Here is a 25780-nt window from a genome sequence, read left to right as displayed (position 1 = left end):
AAATGATGATTTCCAGCCCTAAAAACGTCTTTGCTGGGAAGAGCCAATTCTTTGGCAGAGAGTTTGAGGACAGCAGTGTTTCCAGGCAGAGAAGACTCAATTTCAGCTGCCATTGCCTCTTTTCTTTCACCACCAGATAATAGGACTCATGCACTAACACTCAGGATGCTGCTGATGCCAGTCCTCGCCCCCTCAAATACACCCCACCTTGCAGTTGTTGCACAGTTTTATTTCATTTAAAATCCGCTGTGTTAAATATTTTTGTTACAAGTTCTGTGTAGGGGGTAAGAGTAATAGACTCTGCAGGCACTAGCAACCCCCTCACCCCTCAATTCATGTGTGCGCTATCAGATTAAGAACTGCCCCCCTCCCCCCAAAACCAGCACCCGTGGGCTGGGATATACATTACAGTGAAGGGCCTGGCTCCCCCAGCTGTGTGTCCCCTGGGAGCAGGCCAAGCCCCTGCACGCAGGAAGCCAGCAGTCAGATCCACTGCCAGTGAGCTGTGAGTCAAGGAGGGTTGCTGGGGGCTGGTTCTCACCCCCATGTTGAGCATGTAATGGTGAAATGGTTGTCCACAGGAACAGTGCTACCTCCACAGAGGACACGGGCTCTGCCCACCCTGACAAAAACATTCATGCCACAGTGACTGGGCTGGTGAAAGACAATCTCCAAGGGAAAGTAAGGGAGCTGCCACCCCGTGTTATTGTCTGTGGAGGGAGTGTAACTAGGGCACTGACAGAAGCATGACACCTACCTCAAGCCCTGCTCTGACCAAAACGTTTCCTGCAAGTGTCCTTGGGGTCAGACTACCCTTGCAAGGCAGATGAGTGTGAAATATTTTCAAGCAAAATGTGGACAGGACAGTAGCCTTTCCTCTCCTCTCCCTCCCAGGAACCTTAGTGCTAGGCAATAAAGCTGAACCTGCCATGGAGGGGCAGGGAAGGGTACCCTAGCACAGCAGCAGCAAACAGTTTCCAGTGGTATAGGACAAGCTAGAGGTGAGAGTTTGGCGCTGTGAAGGAGAGGATGCCACACAGATGGCTCTGGAAAGGCAGTGCCATTAAGTGGTTGGCCCACTGCATGGCAGTTCTTGTGAGATACTAAACCTTCATTAAACAAAATAGGAAAGAGGTAGGAGCTATCCCGTAATTCCCTCTGGAACAGCTCCAATCACAGCAGAGGGAGAAAGACTGGAATGACCCCTGCCAGTTCCTGAATGCCCTGCATTGTCCCTGCTGGTGCTGCGGCCCTGTCCTGGGTGGGTTGTGTGGGGGTGTGGCTGCCCTACAGGTCGAGCAGCAGCACGCGGGGATCCTCCACCGCTGCCTTGATCTTGCGCAGGAAGGTCACGGCCTCTCTGCCGTCGATGAGCCGGTGATCGTAGGTCAGCGCCACGTACATCATAGGCCGCACCTCGATCTGAGGAGTGACACATGGGTTAGTGAGCTCAGCACTCCTGCCTGCATGGTCCCCTCCTGTGAATTCGGGGAAAACCTGGCTTTTTCCCACCCCAAATCTTGGGCTCAGGCCCTCCTGGATGTGTGCTGCCTGGCAAAATTACCTACCCACCCACCTAGGCTGGGTCCATGCCACATACAAGATAAGGTCCCTTCCTGGAACTGTTTCCTATCACAAAGGCTACAACCTCCTCCTTCCCACACCTAAGCAGATTATAACCAGTTTGCCCACTCACAGATAGGACAAAGTCCCCTGCACAGCTCAAGCAAGTACCAGGGCCAGCAAAGGTGCCCTATACCCATTAGTCTCTGCTCCTGCTTCACACTAAAGTGTTTCAGAAGTGACACCAATCCCTTAGAAAAAAGTCCTTAGTCTGCTGAGCCTTGTCCTTTGTTCACTAAAACCCCTGTGCAGGTCCACTTACCTTGCCTCCCACAGCCACAGGCCTGTCAAAGATGGCATGCATGCCTAAGATGGCAGACTGGGGTGGGTTAATGATAGGTGTTCCAAAGAGTGACCCAAAAACCCCACCATTGCTGATTGTGAAAGTGCCACCATCCATGTCTTCAATGGCCAGTTCATTCTTCCGTGCCTAGAAGTAAAATTAAGGTCTTAGAAAGCCACACAGATCACAGAGAACAAAGAACAAGAGTTTGGACATACACTCTCTCCAGGAATAAATACTTATTGCAAGAGCTTTGTTTATTGATTTGTTCAGCTGAAAACCAGCACAAATTGCTCGAAAATGCATCCTTATTTTTAGAGTGAACATCTAGCGGCTTTGGGGAAGTATTCTCTCGCCTTTGCTTCCAACTCCTGCTTTTGCAGGAGACAGACGCAGGGGCTTCTACCCCCGGGCAGTTCAGCCTTGGCCTCTAAAGACAAAGGTGAAGATACACTATGTCACTAATGCACAGACTGCAGTCTTCTGCAAGGGCAACAAGTAGAGCAGTCCTAGAAGGCAGAGGCACAGCCAGACATATAACTGGATCACTTCCCACAGCACAACTCAGTGTGTCAGAGGTCACAGATGATGACACAGAGGACCAAATCAATACATGCCAATCCAGCACTTCATTCCTTCCAACCCTCTTCAGAAAACTTTTCTTACCTTCTCCCCCAGCTCGTAGATAGCACGCTCTATGTCAGCAAAGTTCATGTTTTCTACATTCCTAACCACAGGGACCACCAGACCCTGGGGAGAAGCAAAGTCCATGAATAGTAAATTCAATGCAGTGACACACAGATAGCTGTCATGCCGCAGGAACCTGGACACACCCCTGGAGAGTTTCTGCCTCCCCCTCAGCCCACAGCAGCTGGTTGGCAGAGCTGCCTTGCATCCTGGCAGCCTGACAGGAAACCTGGCATGACACACATCAAGGGCTGACACCTTAAACTGAGCCATCATCTTTGCCTTTGTTAGCCTATCTCATAAAAACAGCCAGGTCTGTCTGGAGCCAGCTCCACAATGATAAAATTCCTAGGTGAGGCACTGGGAGATTTCAGCTGGCACCTCTTTCTCTCACCTCTTTATGCTGGGTCTCCCCTAGACTTTGGGAGAAGACAGTGACAGAACTTCAGTCCTCCTCAAACCTCTGCCTCATAGCAGAACCTTGTAATCAAGAGGGTAATTCACTAATTCAACATTTGTAACTCCATCCCATGATCTCCCTGGACAGAAACATGTCTGTGGAACAGCACAGCAAAGTTACCTAGATGACACGATGTTCAAAGCTTTTACTGCCTATGTCATGGATTCATGACAAGAAAGGATTTCCCTAACCTGGCCCTACTCCTCTCAACAACTGAGCTCTATACTGACCCTGTTACCAAATCTCTTATTAAGATGAATATAGAATATTCTTGGTCCTCCGTCTTCTCTCAAAACCTGTCTGAGCACTCCATAATGTATCAGGTGTCTCATTTATACAATCAGTCTTATCAGTTAATTTCTGCTGCAGCGGAGCACGAAGCTGAGCTGCCTCAAAGTATATGACCATCCCACACAAACGGCTGCAGGAAACATGGACAAAGCATCCAAGGTACCTACCCGGGGAGTTGCTACAGCGACACTGATGTCCACATAGTCCCTGTACACAATCTCTTTGGTCGTGTCATCGATCACTAGAAAGAGAAAAAGCTTGTGTTATATATGTAGAAGCTAAGATCAAGGGTTTGACAGGCTACAAAATCCTAACAACCTGCTCATGTCTAGCTTAAATGTAACTCCAGAGAAGAATGAGCCCTTGCTGTACCTGTGGGAGAGGCACCAGGATAGACAGAAAGAAAACAGTTCACACAGCTCAGTCCTCCTCAGTAATTCTCCCCTTGGTTATTCTGTTCTTCTGTGTTTCAGCAAGCACCTCTGACACCTGCAGCAGCCACCTGTACCACCTGTACACCAACCAGCAGGCCCTGCCCTCTGCAGGCTGCATATGAATGGCCCCAGGCCCTCTCTTGTCACCCCTTCCTAATCCAGTCCCTCTCAGCAAGTTGTCCTCTACCTATGTAAGTGGCTTTAGCAAAATCAGCTGCATCATGCAGGACTGTCCCTGTTTTTCCTGTGTATTTGACTTGCTTCTCCAAGCTACTACTCCTGCCATGGACTTGGCCATTTGCTTTTCCCCATTCTGCCATGTTCCCCAGACATGCAAGTCACCAGCAAGGGTTACCACTTACCTGCATTCACAACAGGCTGGTCCTGCAGAGCAAAGGCTGCAGCTTTCACAAAAGCTGACATGAATCCTAGCTTCAGGTTGTGCTTTTTCAGAAAGGTATCCTTGTGTACAGTTCTCATCTCCCGGATGTTGCTATGAAACACATGATAACACTGGTAAATGAGGAGTCTAAGAAAACACTGTTTCCTCACTCTGTAACACATTTCAGTGCCAGCCCCAAGGATGCAAAACTATACCACCAAGTGGAACACCGCTGCCCACCTCCAGTCTGCTGCAAAACCCTTCATGTATTATATCAACACGGCTCTAAGGTTCCTGCCAAAGGATCAAACAGAAACTGGTCCTGGACCACAAACTCCACAGCCAGGGTAAACCTGCAAGGCCCACACTGCCAGGCACAGAAGCAAGATGGGGCATGGTGTATTTCCTGATTAAACCTGATGTTGCCACCTATTCTCTGGAGACACCAGTGCTCATACCAGTGTGGCAACACAGACAGCAAATGCAGGTGTGGCTGGACTAACACAGAAGGGTGAAAAGCCAGAAAATGCCAAAAGCAGTAAACATGCAGGAAATGAAATCAAAGTGATCAAAGGAAAAGACCTCAATCACTCTGCAAATTCAGCACCAGACGGCACAACACCACCTTTGTACCCAACCCTTTGGCTTTGGGAGTTGAGTGAATATGAAAGGAATTTTCCCAGGTGCTATGGTAGTGGGTGGCAGTCTACCCACAGCTCTTGACCAGACAAATCACGTTTTCCCACTGTTTCTATTTATCAAAATTGAGGCCATTTACAAACATCAACCAGGCTGTGGCTACAAGCTCTGCCTGTTCCAGGCTAACACCAGATGCTGTGGAATTGGATGGCTCATCCCCTCCCCCTTCAGAGACCTTGAGTCTTTGAAGAGACAGCTTCACCAAGGAGCAGGATCTTCCATAGTTTAGGGTGTTTGTTTTTCTGCACCTAACCTCGTTTAGGGTTAGGATTACTGCCCAAAGACATTAGTGCCTCCCAAGACACAAGGACTGCAGCAATGAGGATGCAGCCTGCTATGGAACTGGCTCATTAAGGCCTCCTCCTTTCAGACACTGACCCCCGGGGGAAGCAGGAGGCCCCAGCATAGGTCTTCACGAATCAACTTCACCGTAATCAATCCAAACAACATTACTGGATGCAATGAGAGCCCCAGGCTGGCGTAAAGCGACACCTCAATGAGCCTCTGAGAGGAGATAAAGCAGCACTTCCTTCCAATCAAGACTATTTTGCCAGCCTTATTGTTCTGAGACCCAAATATTTACATGTTTTGTCTTAAGGAGTAGCATAGGATTTCACAAGGCAATTTGATTTGGGCACAATTTCCCCTTAATGCACTGTAACATAAGCTGTCCACCCTCCAAAGACATTAGTGTGCTCAGTCCACACAAGCACTTGAGTCAGGAGCCCCCCACCTGCTTGAGAGGATGGGGAAGGGAATGCTGGTCTGTCTCTGGAAAGCTGCACCATCTGACAGCAAAGGCCTTTGGCCTAAGCAATGCTCACCTGAAACGCTGATGAGCCCTGGAGAGCCAACTCACTGGAAGTTAAATACCTCCAAAAGCAGTAATCTGATGGAGTGGCAGAAAGCAGGTGCTACATCTTGCTGTCTTCCAACAGCTACTATATTCAAGTGATACTAGCCCCTTTTGGTCTTCTGCTCAACATTTACCAGTCTTCCACCAAAAAGCCCACAGAAGAGGAACCAGAGACTACTCCTATTACAAGTAGCAGATGATTCCCAAGGAACGACAGGCCATTAGGAAGCTATGTACCTCCTCATACCACAATACAAACATGGTCCTGAAGAACCCGCACAGATTGTTGTACACACCTAAGAAAGAGGTCCCAAAAATCAGGCTGCCAATCTCTCCCAAGAAAAACCTGCAAGGATTTGACTGCTGTTTAAAGATGACTGCCTTCATCTGGTTCTACTCATAAAGGGAAAAAGAGGTTTGCTCCTCACCTCATATCGATCTCATTGAAAGTGGTCAGCATGGCACAAGTATTCTGAGCCTCTTTCAGACGCTGAGCAATACGCTGACGCATCCTATTCATTTTCACCTGCAAATTAAAAAAGTATACGCAGAAGCTGCCTCAAGCTCATGCAAGGGCAAAATGCACAAGAAACCCAAAAGGCCCTTCTCTTGCCATCCGATTGACAAGATGCCTAGGGCCAAGGTTTTCACTCTAGGTCAGGAGCACAATGGGCTGAGTTTATTTCATTGCTCAGCTCAACACACAGTTCACTTGAAAAGCAGTGCTGAAGTGCATCACAGTATAGCTACTTCTCATCTCTGCATTCCTCAAGACCTCCAAGCATGCATAGCTTTCCATGTATCCAATGTGAGAAGAGCTAAGACTGCTAAGAAAGCAGGTTGCTCTACCACACTCTCTTAAGAATGCATAAGGCAGTTTCAGCAGCCTCAACCCTTTGCTGAGGGCTTGTGGACAAACCAAGCAGATCACACTGAATCCTTCTGTCCAGAGTCAGCAAAGCTCAGGACAAGACTTTTGCCTAGAAAAGACCCATGCCAGATTGGTCCAGGCTCTTCCTCCACACCACTCATAAGTGGTTCCCTCATGTAGACAATTTTCCCACCTGTCACAGCTCTACTGAACTGGGTGTGTACAGGTGGATATGGACACATCCAGAAAGCTCAAGGCTTATGCCAGAGATTATCACCTAGCAACAGAAGTGCTGGCAAGGCTCCTGTTCCCACAGCTTACCCTATGCTCTGATCTGGCACCTTTGGTGGGCACTGCCTCCCCAGGGGGGGCTGCTGCTGGGGCTGCAGCCGGCTTCACAGCAGACACTGAGGATAAAAAACATATCAGTCAAAAAAGCACATTTGTAGAAAACACATTTGTGCTTAAGCAACAAACAATGGAAACAGCCCTGAATTAGGCTGGGAAGGTTCCAGACATAGCTGAGCAATCCAGTCTGCGGGGTAATACTGCGGAAGGCCTTCACCATAAATGCCTCTTTTTGCTGTCTTTAACCTTCCACACTCTTCCCCCAAAGAACAGAGACTCGAGAACATGAACAAATGGCTGTTGCCTCACCTGGTTTGCTGTCGATGGGCTGAGTTGACACAGGTGGCACTGGTGGCATTGTAGTGGGAATTGGTGCTGCAGCAGGGGGAGGAGCAGGCGCAGCTACAGGTTCAGGGGCTGCAGGAGGAGGAGGGGCTGCTGCTGGTTTAGCCTTGGCAGGTGCAGCTGAAAGACAAGGAAGAACCATGGTAAAGGCACCAGCTTCCACTGGCAGAGATCTGTGAGTCCAACCAACCTAACAAAAGCAAACCCTCAGGCAGAGTGCCTTTATGTTCTCAGCACTACTCAGTTGACAGAAGTCACCACAAGAGAAAGCCATTGTGAAGGTGTTTTACTCATCAACACCCTTGACTTCCTCACTGGGAGGCTGGATGCTACAAAGAAGGCACAGAAGGGAGTTAGGGGAATTCTCAACTAGTTACAGCTAAGAGCTCAGTCTCCTCCAGAGGGAATAAAAGAGAAGACCTCCTTCAGAAGGACTAAAATTATACTTTTCTAATGGACCACAGAATAGGAGTATTCTCTTCCAGTTACAGAGGTAGATGGAGATATTATTTAACCGCTCTCAGGATCCCTCTAAATGCCTTGCTTTCATCTTCAGAAAAAAACTGGTGGATACACAAACGCCTGTGCAAGTTAGACATGCTTGACCTACCTCCAGTTTTCCTGAGTTTGAATAGAGGTGTCCCCCCTTCCACTTTGCCACCATCGGGTACCAGAAGGGCTTCGATCACACCAGCTGCTGGGGCTGGAACTTGCACTGATGTCTGGGGAAAAAAAAAAAAAAATCAGTGAAATTCTCCCAAACACTGGTTGGAGAACAAGTGCCCAATATAAGATGCCAATATGTGCAGATACACATTGTAATTTGTCAGAGACAGCAGCTATGTCTCACACTATTTGCACAAGTTTTTCACACCCTCCACTGGGATTTTGTGCCAATAGTTAGAAGCTTTAGGAGATGCTGGCAGTGTAATGTATAGCCTGATCTCCAGGGTATAGTCAAGAACTGACCTACTGCCAGCATCTTCCTGACAGCAAAGCTGAAAACAGAACTTGGCAGAGAATTCAGCAAGAACTTCAAGGCTTAACAGTCCTTTCAGGGGTGGATAAACTTAAAGCCTAAATTTAAAACAATCTGAAGACAACCTACAGCTTACAGATTTCTCCTTTTGTTTAAACACAAACAGGTTTCAAAACTCAAAGCACTCAAATTGGAAGGAGGAGTAGAATTACAGCTCCAACAAACATCAACACCAGTGATGATTAATCAAATGGATGAGTAAGAGTTATCAAGAATTCTAACTTAAGGCACAGCAAGTCTTCATACTAGATGAGAAAAACTTTTCTCCATGAAGAGAACAGGAGACACAGTCAAGGCCCTGCAGGCTCTAGGAGCTCTGAGCAGGAGAGAAGCCATACAAGGTACCTGCTACAGAACTAGAAGAAGTTTTGGTCCAGAAACTCCTACCTTGTCTGTTTCAATCTCACACACCACTTCATCTTCCGCCACTGTGTCTCCAACAGCTGAATGACAGATATGAAGACCACTGTGAGGAGGGAGGTGTGCTCCGGCCTCCCCTCTTTACCCACAGCAGTTTCCCACACTAACCCATAACTTTTTCACCCCAGTTCTCCACAAGTTCTCCTTTCTAAAGAAAAGACTAGCTCAAGCAATCTACTGCACAGTTAAGAGTCTGATTCCAGCTTAGACATCTCCCTTCATCCAAGACTACCCCTGACATAGAGGTGATGAGGCAGTTAACTGCAATCCTTTCCCCTCAGGAGAGCTGCAATTAAATACCTCATTTGTCACAGACTGAAAGGCACAGAGCAGGATGTCAGCCAGTGAACTGTAATGCATCCCCAAGGTGTTCAACACAGCAGTAAGAGCAATCAGAATTTCAGGGAAGAGGCAGTTGCTTACCTTTCTCCCACCTGACATCTCCTTCTGTGACTGACTCTGCAAAGGCTGGTGTGTTCACAGTAACCACGTCATCCCCTGTTACAGAGACAAACAGACTTGACTGCATTCAGAGCTAAAAAATTATGGCATTGCTTCATTCTTGTCACCACAACTCTGGTAAAGGGGGTAGGCCATCAGACATCAATTGCTGCCCATCTCTTTGCTTCAACACTGATCAACATTTAAACACCAGAGAAACTCACAATTGACTGAAAGCCACATTGTGACAGGAATGCCAGACAAAATCTTTAAGGCCCTGGGGATATAAACCCTGAGTCATCCATGCAAGAAGGACAGCAGTGAGCCTTGACTAAGGATGGAAGGTAGCTGCTGGCAGGACAGCAAAAGGTAGCAAAAGAAGCATCACATCCTGACTTTACTTACTATGTACTGCAGTGGTTCTGAAGTAGCGGACAGTGAAGACACTGGAGCTATTTACTCTGAAGAAAGAGAGACAAGTATGAACACAGAACATTCCTCTGCAGGCTGTCCGCACCAAGCTCAAATATAGAATTTACATTTGCCTAACTGATATGAAATGCTGCTCGGCTGTTCTGATGTATTTGTTCCAAAGGACCCCTACTTACTGTTCAAGCTGCAACAATCCAGTAAGAAAGGAAACATTACATCCTACCATCATTAGTGCTCCCAGAAACTGAGTGAGAACTGACATGTATGGAATTTTAATTTAGACGGACAACCCAACAGAACCCTTGTGGTTTGAATACTGATTAAAGGGTGACCTGGCCAGCCCACACAATGCCCAAGACTAGTGCAGCAACAATTTTTTTACCTCTAGATTAGGACTGTCATCTCTACAGAAGTTGTTAGATTGCTCCAAAAAAAAGAGAAAAGCACCATAAATTGCCTATGGCAACACATTCAGAAAACAGCTATTTCCCTCCACCACATTTCTTCACAGGGAGCTGGCAACCCCAAGCATTCCAAATAATGATTTTTATACCTACTGACATCACATTTGGAAAACTGAAACAAACGTGCTTTAGCATTTCCTCTAGCACAGGCTACTCTGTACAAACAGACCAGTATTTGGGCTTTAATGCATGTACTCTTATGGTTATTTCTCCAAATACATTTTCATAAGACCACCTCAGTAATGCAAAACCTGACATGAAAAACAGCTCTGTGAATGACCCCACTTCTCCTGACAGAAAATCTACCAGGAGACCTCACAGAACAAACAATACCTCTAGTCAGATAAACAATAGAAATCCATTTATTTCTGGTTTCTTCATTCCAGTCCCTTCCCTGTCCCAGTATCTGGCTGCAGACAAAGCCTGCTTTCAGTTCCCAACCTGGAAAAACTAGATTTTGTTAAGACTAGCTCCATGGTCTTATGATGGACACAAGGATTTCATGACAGCCAAACACATTCTGTTTCTCAGACCTCAAATCTTATCATGGCTAGAGCAGCCCCAGTCTCCCCACATGACAGTTTTCCTGTGGATACTTACACAAGCTTCCTGCTGTTTGTGTAAGCCAGTCCTTGGCTCCCAGACACACCTGTGAATGAGAAAGGAGTTACCCACAGCAATATTATCTAGCTGTCCAGCCCTCAAGTGTCCCCGTCAGATAAAAGGAGGCAGAGAACACCGCTGCCCACCCTGAAAGAAGTTTGAGACCAAATGGAGAATATATCCATGCAGAGACACCTCAGTGCCATCAAACCTGCCAAAAACTTGCCAAGAACAGTGGTCTTGTCTTCATCTAGATTTATAGGGATGGGAAAAACAGATATAGCTTGACAACAAAGCTAATAAGGATAACCTTGAAAAGGGCAAAAAAAAGCAGGAGCTACCCCGCTCAGAGCAAAATCAGGAAACAGCTATGAGGAACCACCTCCAAGACTGCTGAGTTATCCACACCCATATGAAGGGTAGGAGCAAGGTATCAGCCCTGTAAGAGGCACCCCCAAGAAGCCTCACAGTCACAGAGACAGCTAAGGAGGAAAAAAAGGACTGAAAAGAGAGTGTAGGACAGTCTAATGAGCCACCATCATTCCTCTTCTCTGCCCACAGAAATTATTTTCCAAAACTCACAACAGGGAAATACTTGCACGGCCTCCCAGTTTCACATAACCCACCGTTCCCTTCCCACACTGCCCATATGCCCTGACACTGCAATTTTTACTATGAACTGAACTCCTGTCCTTTGTCTCTTATAGGGCACTGGGCAGTTTTCCAGACTGATCTTAAAGAGAGTCAGCGTAGTAACTGGAGAATATAATTATCTCAATTACACAATGCCAGAGGGAAGAACCATTTCCCCACTTGATTCTTCAAAAAAGCAGCACAATTTCTACACCATCTCCTACTAAAGAGTTGATATTGGAGACCAAAAAAGATAAGCAGATTTAACTGGTTTTTCAAAGTGGAATCAGAAGTGAGTGAAGTAATGCTATATAAACACAGTACAGTTAGAAAAAACAGAGCTCTAAGGAAAAACAGTTTAAGCACTGAAGCGGAGTTCACAGGCACACAAGATTTGACACGTCACTTAATATTTACCCATCATTTTCAAAGGACTTTATCAGAGAGCTAAGGCTCTGCAACAGCATGTGCTTCAAGCACTGCAGTGCTTGAAATACACTGTGCTGCTGCTGTGAAATCTTCACCAGAGCAAAATGGATCAGGCTGCATGTACCTCAGGCAAAGGAGGCACTCGCATGGAAACTTAGTTCATTCCACTGCTTCTTCGCTACATGACTGATAGGAATAAACCCCAATCAGACCTATTACCAACCTCCATCATCAGCTCTGTTCTTTTCTAGGTAGTCTGAAATGAAATAAAAGTGTAAGACTCACCAGACAGAGGGCATCTTGCCAGAGTACAGTTCCCCTGTCAGAGAGAAGAGGATGTATCAGTACTGCAAGAAGACAAACCCATCCTAGAAGGACTTTGGTTTTTCCCTGAGATCTGAATCAGACACAGAACCCACCATTCTCATACTCCAGTGTGCAGGCATGCCACTTTCCCAGTGTGCTAGAACAGGAGAGCACCTATGCCCTTCTCTAGCCTTTGTTTCCTCCCAGGGTGCTTTATGATGCAGTGATGCTAAATTTGGTGCTTTCCTTTTCCAGTTCTGGATTCAGAAGTTTTGACCTTCTCATGCACACTTTCCTCTTTAAGAAGGAACAGATTTCCAAAAAAATTTGCTATGAATAAGAAGGTAAAGGGTAGCTACTGGATATGATGAAAAACATCCCATGATGTTTACTCCTACAGTCATGAATGCAGCATCTAGTTTTTTTTTAATTTTTTTCTAAAACTGTGGAGCCTTTGAACTCCAGAAGGCCAGAATCCCTCTCAATGGCAAAATTTCTACTGCTGTCAGTTAGCCAGGAATTCCGCATTCTTTGATGTTTCACTTCATACCTGTGTAATCATTGACTGCACTCCTAGCTCAGTAAAACAGTGCTCAAAAAGCCAGAAGACATTTCAAAATATTCCAGTTACTTCCCCTACTGTTATTGCATATTTCTCTCGCATCAAACCTGCAGGATTGGAGAAGCTAAGAGCAGTAAGTGCAATAGCACTGTCACCATGACTGAAATCCACTTGACTGGCTTAGAACAACAGCAACTCAAGAGCTCAAACCAACCTTATCCAGCAGCTAAGGTAAAAGTTAGATTTCCTTCACACCTTCAGCATCTGAAGTTTGCATACAAGCCCTGATTTCAGCTTTAGCAAAGCAAACCGGATGGGATATAACTGAACCTTAAATATCAAAATAATTTGAGGAGCTGTGTGGCAAGACAACAGAGACAAAGGACCAACAATATACCTAAGTTTGGCACACCATCTGCAGGACTAAGTGCTGCAGCGTAGGAGAACATATTCCATTAACACTTAGTATCAAAACTAGTAACAGGCCTGGAATCAAGCCCTTGGTGGTTTAATTATCCAAGCTTACAAACAGATTTGACTTGCTGGATATTAACACAGAGTCAACTCAATGATCAATAGGCAATTCAACAGGGTTATGATTAGCTGTGCCAAGGATGCAGGCAGCCAGTCTGACTTACTGCTAAGCTCCAGTACAACACCATGCAGCTACCCTGCCTGCCAGTTCACTGCAGGGATCAATGATCCTGAACCAACAGCCCTGCAAAACTGGCTTCCGGCAGCACCTGCTGGAGCCCCTGCCCTACGTCTGGCTGGGTAAGGGGAAGCAGGAAGCACTGTGCAGATTTTGTAGAGTCATCTCAAATGCTACAATGCCTGATTTTGGTGCAGCACTGGCCCCTGCTAATTTAGATCTGGTTTTTGTAGAGCCAGCTCTAAGCCAGGATCAGCAAGATAAACTCCAACTTAACTCTACTGGGTCAGCTGTCTAGAGCACCACAATCCTCAGCACTCTGTATCAATCATATTTTTCCCACTTTCTGTAGTGTCCCGGATAGCATGGAGTCAATGACAAAATGAGTATCAAGCGACCTGAATATCCCTGTATCCATTAATGCTTCCCTGGGCACTTTATTAAAAAAAAAGTGGTTAAAGGCATTCCTAGCATTCCAGACAATAAATTGTTAAGAAAGGAACAGCCTCAGACTGAAGCAAAACCAGGCAATTTTAATTGCTCAGGACCAGTTTACTGTGGAGTTAAAACAAAAAAGAAAGTTTAGAAGGCCTGTCCTAAAATAAGTCGCTGTGAGAAAACACATCTACAGCTCCCTTCCATCAGTGGTGTCAAGTCTGTGTTCTACAACTGCAGCAAAACTAAGGAAAAAATTGGTATCACTCTACCTTTTGTCTTTTAGGTTAAGAAATTAGGGAAAGAGCTTAATGTGAAGAGGAAGCCACTACTAAAAGATACTGTGATTTCTCTGACTTACATTCTGCAGAACTGATGCATGTCTATCTCTTAACTACAGTACCTCAGAGATGAATATTCAGCTTTAGGAGACTCTGGACAGGGCTGCTTCCTGTTCTCTTTTTTCACTGAAGGAATCATTCTGATTGCATCTGTTCTTGGATCACTTGGCTAAATCTGCCCTCTGCCTTCTATTGGAGTTCATTTAGTGAGAATGGAAATATTTCAGTTTTGCTAACTGGCATTAGCACTTAGAGACACTTTTAAAAGACAGCCTTGAGTTGGGGAAAGAAGTCTTGTTCCAATTAGCCAGTGACTCATGTACCAAGTGATTAATATTTCCCTCTCGCTTCACATGACTTCTCAGAATTGCTTTTATAACTGTTATTACGTTGAAGTGACCCTGGCATGCACTGTCCCAGGCCACACCTTTCAAGGAGCCACCACCTTCCAGTAAGTCTCTACACACTGAAATAAAGGATGGAATACATCCTTTATTTACATATAATACATAAAGCAGCAGCCTGTATACCAACAGTGAGGGACCAGCTCAGGTAAGGATTCTGGTGAAATTGACAGTGCAGCTCATTTCAACGGTGGCAAACCAGAAGGCCAGTGCTGTGCAGCTCCAACAACAGGCAAAGCACCAATTGGTTCTCCAGCCACGGCTTCTTGAGAGCAAAGCAGCTGCTGCTTCGACAAGGATGAGCACAAACCACTGCTACCTGCAAAAACCCCACAGTGCGGTTTTCACAGGTACCAAACAATTATACGTAGCATGGGAGGGCAGATGCCAAGAGGGGACGGAGGTAACAATGCTGAGTGGTGAAGGATACTAAGACAACAGGCTCAGAACTCCTCCAGCATGAGGGAAGATCAACCAGGGAAGAAAAAGTTCTTCATGAACTCCTGCCCAGGTAAACAGCAGGATTTGATTCTCAAAGCATTTTACACAGCTCCTGATCAAACGGATCTTTTCTAGGCTAGCTCTTCTCTGGACTTTTTCACGTATCCTTCGATGTCTGCCTGCCCCTGCCCCGACTCTTACATGCTACACGCTATTGATGTACAGTCATGGTTTCTACTTGATATGAGTTCAGGATCTTTTCTTCTTTTACAGTCAAAACCCACTCAACTCTTCTTCACCCTCACTGACTCCACTCTTCTCCCATTCAATCCCCCACTCCTGAATTTTGTATGCGTCTACTATTCTCACTTCTGCCATTAGAGGTCTGCAAAGTTCTAGAATGTCTATCTCTCCAAAAAGCCTGTATCACATCACAATCAAAAATTTACTTCCTATATTGCTGCTGAAATGCAAATCAAACCACTACTACAACTTTACCAGTACATCTAACAGGTTAACTACCATTCAGCCTAAAACCTCCTGATTTTCACACTAGTTTTGTAAAAGGTTTAAATATTCCATCTCACTTCTCCCTGTTCTTTAGAATTACACAGCAGCACTGAGAGCTGACAAAGTGTAAAAATTGCTAAAACGCCACTTTAATAAGCTTGCTTAAACTGCATTATAATAAATTTGTCTCTACATATGTGTATAACAAACTGTAACCATACAGTCACTTGTAAGTTGTTCAAAGTTTTACATGGATACACACGCATTTATAAACACAAACGTGTCGTTACATTACAATCGGCTGTCAACATTTGGTCGCCTGCATTTACAGGATGTCTAAAATCAAGTCTCATGCTCTAAGACTGCAGCTGGTCACTGGAAGAGAAGTGACCTTTCTTATCCTGTCGGTACGCACGTGTATGTGTGTGCTCATGAAGCTGTGCATGTTCGCTATTTAAATGGAAGATGTGTGCAGCAGTCACTGAACGACAGGACCCAGCTGGCCAAGGGCAGCCCCAGGGTTAAGTAGCTATTGAGCTCTGTCAGCCCACGCTGCAGCCAGCAGAGGTTTCCACCCTTTGCAGCGGTTCACTGACTGCCCTGAAAGCCGAGCACAGAATTTAAACAACAATCCGCATACCGGTTTGTTTCCGTTCCTGCACCGGGCGCACCCGCTCGGGAGGGGGGGTCTCTGCCAGCGCAGACCGGTGGCTGCCAGCAGCGAGGGCCCCAAATGCTACAGCCCCTGACAGGCGGGGACGGTGGAGCCCGAGAGCGGCGGCGTTCGGAAGCCCTTCCCGCCGGTCGGCTCTGCCCGGTGCCGCTGCGCCGCCGCCGCCCTTCCCGCCGGGCCGGGCCGGGCCGTGAGGCAGCGGCAGCCGCTGGGAAGGGGCAGCGCCGCGCTCACCGCGGCCCCTGATGGGGGCGGCCTCGCCGTCCCCTCCTGTGTCCGGCCCCGCCGTGTCACCGGGGCGGCGGCGCCGAGCGTCAGGCAGTAGGGGACGCGTCCCGGTGCCCTTGGCGCCGCCGACCTCGCCCGCCCGGCCGCCGCCCTCCCTCGCTGCCCCGCTCCCCGCGGCCGGTGCCCGCGGGCCGTACCTGTCGGAGGGCGCGCAGCGAGCGGCCCAGCGCGCGGCCGAGGCAGCGGGACCGCCACAGCGGCACCATCGCGGCAGCGGCGGCGGCGGCGGGAGGGGCCGCAGGGCGGACACCGGAACCAGGCCCGGCGTGAGGCGGAAGCGCGCGGGGCCGGACCAAGCTCCCCAGAAGGGGGGGGGGCGGGGGGGAGCAGCGGGGGCGGGACCATCGCGGGCAGGGGGCGGGCTGTGGGGCAGGGCCGGGCCGGGACCGAGGGTCTGCTCGTAATGTTCCTACGTAATATTCCTCGCCATGTAGGTAATAATACGTGTATTGATGCATTCCATATAATATATGTTATATTAAATAGTATTATATATAGATCACATTCACATAAAATACCTATGTATTACATATGTTTATATAAACACACGCGTATGTATATATAGATGTTATAATATGTAACAGTGTATGTACATGTGTAATAAATAGCTCTATGCATTACGAAGAGTGCCGTTCCACAACGCTCTTTGAAGCAACTCTGGGTTGCTGCAGGGCAGCTGTAGCCGTGGTTTTCCTGCTCACCTTGGCAAACCATGGGGCTGAGCTCCTGTGGGATTATATTGCTGCAAGCACCACCCCGTGGGATGCTGCGTGGTTAGAAATGGGCAATGAGGTCATCTCACCGTGGCAAACAGGAAAATGGGTCCATAAGTAAGCCCTGTTCTTCAGGTGTGCTCTGTATGTTGTAAACATTTCGGAATTCCCCAGCCAGCTTCTGTTTTCTGCCTGCTTCCAGGCAGGGAACCACAGGTGGAAGAAAACCCAAGGAACCTATTTACAGATTCTGAGAATCAGCCTGGGATAGTTATAAAAGGCTGTCTGGCAGCCAGTCATCTCTCAAGGAGCCAAGTTTGGGTTATGCACATGTGCTTAATTTAGCCACTGCTTAATAATATATGAACAGTAAACTGCAAGCCTCAAAATATGAGATCGTTTTCAAAGGAAAGAGGTTGAATAAAAATCAACAGGGGATAGTCTCTGAGGCTTTGAGGATGAGCTGACTGGTCTAATAGAAGGTAAGCAAGCCAGAAAGGCTCTCTGCCAGGAATTTCTCTGTGATCTTTCAGAGGCTAATATGCTTGAAGAACATTGACCACCTGATGTCAACTGCTTTTAACCACAGCCTCCTGCCTACCCAATGAATACACTAGGCATTGCCATGCTCAGTAAACATGTGGAAGCAAAGCAGATGAAGCCCCAAGAGTGGCATGCACGGCTGGACTTTGCCCACCCATCCACAGCTCCTGCATGAGAAGTGTCTGACAAGCACATGTGCTGCTGGGGCAGGTAGATTTGTCCTGGGGCTGGGGTCAGGATGTGCTCAGCTGGCAGTGATGTGAGCTCTGCTGGTGCTGTCTCTAAAGCACCCTGCAACCAGCAAGGGACTCTGTGTTGCTGCATGTCCCATTTCTTAGCCATGTCCTATGCTGCAGACCTCCAGGACAGCCAAAATGCCTCTGTGTCCCCACCGTGTCCCACGGTGTGGGACATCAGAAACACCTGGCCACTTTCCGTGGAAGATGGCTAGCTGGTAGGATCTGGGCCAGCTCCTTCCTTGCCTGTGGCACCGCTTGTCAGCCTGGTGTATTTGCATTGTCTTACCAACAGTTCACCATCCTGGGTCCTGAATGGAGTTTCCGGCCAAATTCCGGGGAAAAATTGCTCTTGCGGGCCTCTTCCCACCTGGGCAGCCGGCAACTCGGCACCTGATAGCCCTTGCTTGTCTGGCTCCAGGGGCTGTGAGTGTGGGAGACAGCAGGGAAGGTGGATGGATGCTGGTGTTGGACCTGACCTCCTGGATGTCCATCTGCATATTCAGGAGTCGTTCCCAGCTGGTTGGCTGCCTCCGGCCTCCCCACTCCCTCTTTAAAGGCTCTGGGCGCAGCGGGAGGACGCGCAGCGCTGCCTCTGCGGCATCCCGCGTTCCCGGGGCCCGCCCGCCGGTACCCCGCGCCCCGGGGGCTGCCCGCAGCCGCAACACAGAGGGATGTGGCGGCTGGGGAAGGCTGTGGGGGAAATTGCCGTCTGGAGGGATGGCATGCTGCTCCGTGCACGGCTGTCCCACCGAGGAGCACGCAGGTAGCCCATGTGGGGTGGCTTCAGTTTTGAAGAATGCACGCTGACCTCCTCTTCTGAGCATCTTCGTTTCGTTCCTGTCTTTTTCTTGAGGTAAGAGGAGTCTCGGCTGCTTTTCAGTGTTCTGGAGGGTGGCACTAGTGAAAGCTGCCAGTAAGAGCAGGAACCAGAGCGTGCACCTGTTAACTTTGTGGGGAAAGAGCTGCATCAGCAGGAGGAGTTTGCTTAGGGCAGCACCTTCTGGTCCTGCGGTGCCGGGGATGCTGTAGTGAGGAGTCAAAGCCACCCAGAGCGAACTGCCATGGCCTGGGACAGGAGGGTCTGCTCCCTCCCTCCAAAGCTCCAGAAGAAAGATAGTGGTGCTGGAAACCTTAAGTAAGTGGAGGTCACCTTGCCAGCTCAGGGTTGATCTCCCTAAAGGAGGTGTATCACCCAGGTTCCAGGGGGCTGGGAAAGCCTCAGCACAGGGGACAGGTAAGCTCCTGACCTTGCTGTTGAGCACAGCAGATAAAACAAGTGAGGTTGCAGGACCACACCACTGAGGAAAGGATTAAGGGTGGATGGAATCCATGACTGCAGTGTGTTTGCTGTGTGACTTTGTTGGGTGCAGATGGCAGGCTGAGAGGCAGCTGCAGGCAATGGTGAAGCTTGTAACACAAGGGCAAGGCATGATGTGGAGACCTGCTGGCACCCTGGCCTTGTGCTGGCTGTGGATAAATGGAGCAGTTTGAAAGACCCCTACAGCAAACTCTTGGGAAAATGAAACCCTTATGGTCAGGACAGGTGGGGAGACAACACAGATCAACATGTGGTGTCAGATAATCCAGAAAATACGTGGTTTGTCAAGACTATGGCTCTGCAAAAGGTAAAGCTCTCACAGACACCTGCCTGGAATTCAAGGGTGTTTGAAGAAAGGCAACCTTCTAAAAACCACTGAGAAGAAACCCATTTTCTACACTGCCTGGAAGACTTGGCATGGTACAGTAACAGGGACAGGAGACTGATGGTGTTAAAAACACTCAGGCATTTCTGGGAATAGCAAAAGAATCTCAGACTTTAAACGTGCCCAGAAAAGACAAGAGCTGTCCTAATTTAGTAGTGCAAAGCCACTGCTAATTATTGTGGATAAGGAAGAAACATCCCACAGGGACGATTACTGTGTAATTACCCAGGATACAATGTTTTACACCTTCTTTTGCAAAGCTGTGTAACCGGGGAATGAGTGGAGGGGGTGGATCCCTGCTTGGAGCCAGCATGACAGTTTTAAGCCTAGGGCTGCTGGCTCGGTATTTTTTCTCTCCCCTGATAATCCCCATCCTCATTTCTTTTATTCAGTGTTTTGCCAAGCACTTAGGAACCCCATGTCGTGTTAGCCTGAACATCTCGGTGTATCCTGCCTACAGCAGGTCTCATTGCACTTTTCCCCTCTCCGTGCCCTCCTCCACCAGCCTGTTTGTGCAGGTGCAGCCCCCAGGTGCTGCCACCCATCCCCATGCTCTGCTGGCAGGAGCTGGGGCCAGCAGAAGTGGCAGTGCCCATGGCCTAGCTGCCTGTGTGCCGTGAATACCTTCACCAGGGATGCAGATGCTCTCCTGTGCTCTGCCAACACCCAGGAGCACCCAAGCCCACCTCTTTGCCCAGGTGAGTGTGGCAGAGGGCTCTGCCTGGTGCTCCCTGACCTCATACCTGAGTCCACGAGCCCTGAGGGCAGTTTCCCCAAATGCCTCTGGTGTAGGTGTAGCTGGTGTTGTGGGAAGTCTGTGCTGCCAGGCACTGCCCGAAAACAGGTGAAATTACTCTGGGCACGATGAATACCTGGCTGGTAGGTGGGAGGTGTGGTGGTGCCCTGGGCTTTGCTGCTGTCCTGTGACATCTGACAGTCTGCTCACAGGTTTTGCAGTGCCTGGAGGTTTATGCCTGGGTCATTCCCTGGTGAAATAATTTTTGCAGGGGAGCAGGGATGCCATGGAAATCTGGGAGAAAAAAAATCTCTGTCCCTGTGCTTGAAAAACTGCTGTATGAGGTCCTGTTTCTTGCTCTTTCTCCAGTTCCACACCAATAACAGGCTGAAACATCAAACATCTGGGAAGCCTGCCAGTCTGTCCAGGCAGGAAGAAGATACAATGGACAGCAGGACTGGCTTTGAGCAGGACAGAGACTGTGTCACTTCAGGGCATGGCCAGGGGCTGAAATTGGAACCCTGTTTCCAGACTGACTCTCTTTTGCCTTCCCCCAATGCATCTCTGATGCCACAGTTCCTCAGCCACACAATGGCTGGCAAGAACCTGGATCCCACCATCCTTTTCCCTTCTTCTCAGGCAGTGGCCCTGCCTCATGAGTACAAATGTGGTACATGTCCTGGAGAAGAAGCACAAGCCCTGGCTTTCCCCAGGACCCGTGCCCTGGCTCCTGTGCCCTGTGCTGGTGACCAGCTCTCCAACCAGCAGCCACGGGACCAGCTCTGCGACCAGCACTTACGAGCCAAACGGGCCAGGGTGGAGAGCATCATCCAGGGCATGAACCTCCCACCAACCCCTCAGGCATTTGACACGAGCCCAGAAGCAGCTTTCAGGCATGAGAGGGAAAGGGGTGGTGAGATGCCCCAGGAGAGCAAGAGAAAGCCAAGGGTGCCCCAGCAGGGCGAGGGGGCAGCTGGACGAGTGGCTCCCACAGGGGAAACTTCCCATGCCAAGGGCTGTCGGCAGCTGAAGGAGCAGCTCTGCTTTTTAGAGCAGCAGTTGAGGTGGCTTCAGGAGAAGTTCTACCAAGTCTGTGACTCTGAGGATGCTCCCCAAATCCAGGAAGAGTCTGAGAAAGTACAGCCACTGCCTGGAAAGGCAGAAGACAGACTGAACAAGGACAGTGCTACTGCCACCAGCAACCCACACAAAGTGCCTCTCAGGAGGCGTGTCCTGAGTGGGCTGGAGGAGGCTGAGGACAGAGGTGACACAGGTGGCCTGCCCTCGGTGGTGAGGGTACTCTCACAGTCACTGAAGCACGAGCTTGCTGTGGTGACATCCCAGGTAGTGGACTCCGTCCTGAAGGCTGTCTGGCCGAAGGCAGACAGACACATCCAGAAGCAGCACCACAGCCTTCCGATGCTGGGGCCAGGTGCCAGGAGAGAGTATTCTGCTGGCTGGAAATGCAGAAAGCCACTTGCTAAGCCATCTCCCATGAGTGCACCAGGCTCCCTGGGCTCACTTCAAGCTGAGGTCCTGCCAGGAGCTTTGGGGAAGAGCCCAGGCTCTTATACTAGCTCCTTCAGTTCAAAGGGGGTCAAAAAATCCTCTCAGGTACCCAGCATGGGTTATTCACTGGGCTTGGCCACCCCTGCCCAGCACAGCCAGCTGCTGAGCCAGCTGTTGGGCTACAGCCAGCACAACCCCTGGGGCAGCGACCCCCATGAGAGCCCATCTGCTCTGGAGAGGGATTGTCCAGAGCCCCTCAACTTGCACTGGGGAACCATTAAACTGAGGTCATCAACTGTGAGACAGCAGCAGCACCATCCCCTGCCCCTGAGCCCTGCCAACATGGAGAGCCTGGCACTACTCCCGGCTGGCAGGGATGGCCACAGTGAGCTTCCAGCTGCAAATGACAGAGTGCCCTTTGCCTCGACCCATATATCCTTTGGGGGCAGCTACAGGTCCCTGGGGAACGTGCTCCCCTTGTCCTCTGGAGCCACAGCTTGGCACTGTCCCTACCAGTCTCTGCAAGGCCAAGGTCCCTGCTTCTCCATAGGGGGATAGAAAGGTGTGGGCAGGAAAGGAGTCCTAAGCTACAGCAGGGCACTGCCACTCCTCAGGATTGGTCAGATGCTGTAGCATAGCTGTGTGTATAAGCCAGGAGCTACCAAGCCTGCTCTTGGGCCACACTGGGGGTCCTGTTATCCTAAACTAATCAACAGGTGTCTCATGGAAATCCTGGTTCTCACAAGACTGGGAAGTGCTTTGGGGAGCATTAGCTTCCTCAGGGATTCTCAAGGGAAAAACCAGTGGCAGCCAAGGATGAACCCCCTCTGTCCCACTGACAGGCCATGAGGGGCTATTGTGGGCACTGGGCGTGTATGTGTCCGGGGTGGTGCTCAGGAACATGCCGAGCTCGGGGTTTGCTACGCGTAGGCTTTCCTTGACCCCAAGGCAGATGCAGGAGGCGCTGACCCCCGGGCACCTGAAGAAAGCCAAGCTGATGTTTTTCTTCACCCGCTACCCCAGCTCCACTCTGCTGAAGACCTACTTCCTTGATGTGCAGGTAAAAGAGCAGCTAGAGCTGGTGCTGGGCAGGGCTCCCATGTGGTGTGGTACCTAGCCTGCCTCCCTGGGGAACCACGAGGAAAAGGCTGCTCTTGTGTTCCTGTCTCTTGCTGGCAGGAGATGGGGGATAGCACCTATTTCAGCATGGGCTGCCCAGGAGCAGGTGCACAGGGCTGTGGCAGAGCTGGGCTGTCAGCTCTTCACTCTGTGCAATCGAGGTATTCAGATTAAAGCACACCATAAGTGTGCCTTCTCACTGCAGGGCAGCTGGGATCCAAATCTCGGTGTGGAGAACACCTCAGACACCCTGATGTCATTGCCCCAGCTGGTGCTTTTGCAGCCTTGGGGCAGGGCTGGTTTTGGGCCCGTCCAGCAGTGCTTGGCTGGGTTTGCAGGGGCTCATGGGTAGGGAGGATCCAAGCTGGCATAACACCATCCTCTGGCTCTCCCCCCACCAGTTCAGCCGCTGCATCACCTCCCAGCTCATCAAGTGGTTCAGCAACTTCCGTGAGTTTTACTACATCCAGGTGGAGAAGTTTGCCCGGCAGGCCCTGCTGGAGGGTGTTGTGGACGCTTGCACTCTCCAGGTCTCCCGGGACTCAGAGCTCTTCCGTGCCCTCAACATGCACTATAACAAGGGGAATGACTTCGAGGTGAGCAGGGGGATGTGGGGGAAGGGGGGGGTGGTGTTTGCAGGGGTAAGGAGGAACCATGCCCTGGTGGTGTCACTGGCTGATGCCTGTCTCGCTGCAGGTGCCAGGGCGGTTCCTGGAGGTGGCCAGCCTGACACTGCAGGAGTTCTTCAGTGCCGTCAGGGCAGGCAAGGATGCCGACCCCTCCTGGAAGAAACCCATTTACAAAATAATTTCCAAACTGGACAGTGATATCCCAGAAGGGTTCAAAGCTGCTGGCTGCTCCCAGGAACTGCTCCACAGCTGAGCCTTTGTGAAAGCAGCCCTGGGTTGTATGTGCAGCCACCATGTGCTAAGCACCTCATGGGCACGCTGTACAGTACCTGTTGTTTGGGGTATTCTCTCTGAGGGCCAAGCCTCTCTGTAAGACAGCTCCTTAGGTAAGGCCTATCACTTGCCTCGTGCTGGAGTTTTATGCTGTGTGTTTTATTTGCTGCTCAGAACTGGTGGGGACCGCCAGAAGGGAGGGATAGAGACAAAGCCATCAGGCTGGAGCCTGAGAAGTTGCCCTGGCCCAGCTCTCCCCACGACCCTGGCTGAGCTGCCTTCATTCTCTCTTCCAGAGGGTCATAAACCAGGGCAAACAGCCTTGCTGTTTATAAAACAGGAAGAGGTCCTAGTAGTGGGCAAAGTTTCCTTGGCACAGCAGACTAGCGGATGTGCTGAGTCCAAAAGCATGACTCAGTTTCTGTCCAGATACAACACACCAGTGTCCAAAGAAAACAGCTGGTGAATTCCAGCATTTCAAGCACTCCATGGGGATAGTTGTTCCTGTCTGGGATATGTAAAAATGATGTTTGTTGTAGCCAGCAAGAACAATACTCTCCTCCACCTCCCCAGTGCTGTTAGACAAGACCCTCCCCATGCAGCTGTGTGCTGTAGCCAAGTGTGTGCTCCCCAGCAGTGTTCTCTGGGATGCTGGAGGAGAGCAGGGTGCACAGCCAGCACTGCTTGGCACTCCAAAGAGCTTCCATCAGCCCATCACCTGGGAGGATAACTCCATGTTAAACACCCACACATTTTTCCTTTCACCCTGTTCCTGCTGGCAAAACTGCCCCACGCATCTCTGTTCTGCACCCTGCCCTTGATGAGAGAGAACGTTATTTGGGATCCATCAGTCCCTGTGGGTTTAACACAAGCTGGGGAAGAGCTGGGCCTTGACATCTACAACTCCATTACTGTAAGGGTTGTAGAGGAGGTTTCTTTATCCTGTGGCCAAGGCTTAATGACTGCTTTTCTCCCTGATGGAACATGGAGCTTTGTGTTAAGGGCTCTCTAATCCTGACAGAGGTGGCAATGGAAAGGAAAAGGAAGAGGAGGGAGTCCTGACAGAGGCATGGCACGAGGGCACTGGGAGGACAATGATGAGCAACAACATACCCATGCAAAACCCTCAGGGAGAAGACTGGGAAAAGGCCAAAATAATTTTGGGAGTGCTGTAAGGTGTCAGCTGGTATTAGAGTGCAGCAAGTGACTCTTGAGAGGAGAATCGCAGCTCCAGCATCAGATGAGCACATGGGGTGATCCACAGGCACTGCATCTACAGGAGTAAAGAAGTGGTAACATCAGGACACAATGGAAAGCTCTGAAATAGGGGCAGTGGTTCCCCCCATCATGAGTGTGGCCATACAGATTTCCTGCTACTTTTTGTATTTTTATTTCTCCAATTTTGTGTATTTTACAACCCCAACACCAAATTTATTTGATTCCTTTTTAAATAAACACATTATTTAAGTCATCCCTTAAGACCCCTTAAGGTCTCTATAGACCTATTTGATAATGTCTGCTCTAAAGAGTTATCCTAAGAATTTCTTGCTATTTGTTGGGAAAAAATAACACTCCAGCAAAAGGGCAGTCCTCCTGCCAGCATCTCTGTGGGGTCAAGCAGGACACACTAACCAACACCAGCTCCTTTAAACATGCCCCTCACCCCTATGCCTCATGGTTAGTCTGCTCTGAAGTGCAGCTTGTGAGGATCAGGAAGGGGGGGAGCTGGGGGCAGACAGAGACATATCCCAAAGCTTATGGGTGCTGGACTCACATGTACAAACATTGGATAAATGCTGCTGCTGGTACCATGAATGTGCCATTCCTGCAGGCAATAATGGCCTCAGACCTTAAGTAATGCTTTGGATAGGCAAAACCAAAACTGCTGGAAAGTGAAACGATGGCCTGGCTCAGGGAAGGGTCAGCAAATTCATCTGTCCGTAGCTGAATAATCAGAGAACATA

The 25780-nt window shown here is 49.3% G+C and overlaps 2 protein-coding genes across 2 annotated transcripts; one reads left to right on the top strand and one right to left on the bottom strand.

Moving 5' to 3' along the window:
- Window positions 1-208: 208 nt before the first annotated feature.
- Window positions 209-16618, bottom strand: DLST (dihydrolipoamide S-succinyltransferase). Its single transcript, XM_005520260.2, has 15 exons — window positions 16490-16618; window positions 12026-12059; window positions 10676-10724; window positions 9585-9640; window positions 9162-9236; window positions 8706-8761; window positions 7890-8001; window positions 7244-7399; window positions 6908-6993; window positions 6144-6241; window positions 4141-4271; window positions 3512-3585; window positions 2573-2656; window positions 1886-2053; window positions 209-1422 (listed from the first exon to the last, which is right to left on the bottom strand). Exons 1-15 carry the CDS (start codon window positions 16556-16558, stop codon window positions 1288-1290), a joined length of 1383 nt encoding a protein of 460 aa, XP_005520317.1. The 5' UTR covers window positions 16559-16618; the 3' UTR covers window positions 209-1287.
- A 1223-nt stretch (window positions 16619-17841) lies between these two features.
- Window positions 17842-25556, top strand: PROX2 (prospero homeobox 2). The gene is made up of 6 exons (XM_088057891.1): window positions 17842-18700; window positions 20056-20248; window positions 20656-22250; window positions 22744-22855; window positions 23316-23510; window positions 23611-25556. The coding sequence occupies exons 2-6, from the start codon at window positions 20186-20188 to the stop codon at window positions 23794-23796; spliced, it is 2151 nt and encodes a 716-aa protein (XP_087914017.1). The 5' UTR covers window positions 17842-18700; window positions 20056-20185; the 3' UTR covers window positions 23797-25556.
- The last annotated feature ends 224 nt before the right edge of the window (window positions 25557-25780 follow it).

This window comes from Pseudopodoces humilis, chromosome 7, assembly GCF_049639895.1.
Source record: "Pseudopodoces humilis isolate 2021_Gansu_Grassland_sample_001 chromosome 7, ASM4963989v1, whole genome shotgun sequence".
Classification (NCBI taxonomy): domain Eukaryota; kingdom Metazoa; phylum Chordata; class Aves; order Passeriformes; family Paridae; genus Pseudopodoces; species Pseudopodoces humilis.
The sequence above is the reverse complement of the archived record's forward strand: the minus strand, read 5'-3'. Positions and strand labels throughout refer to the sequence as shown.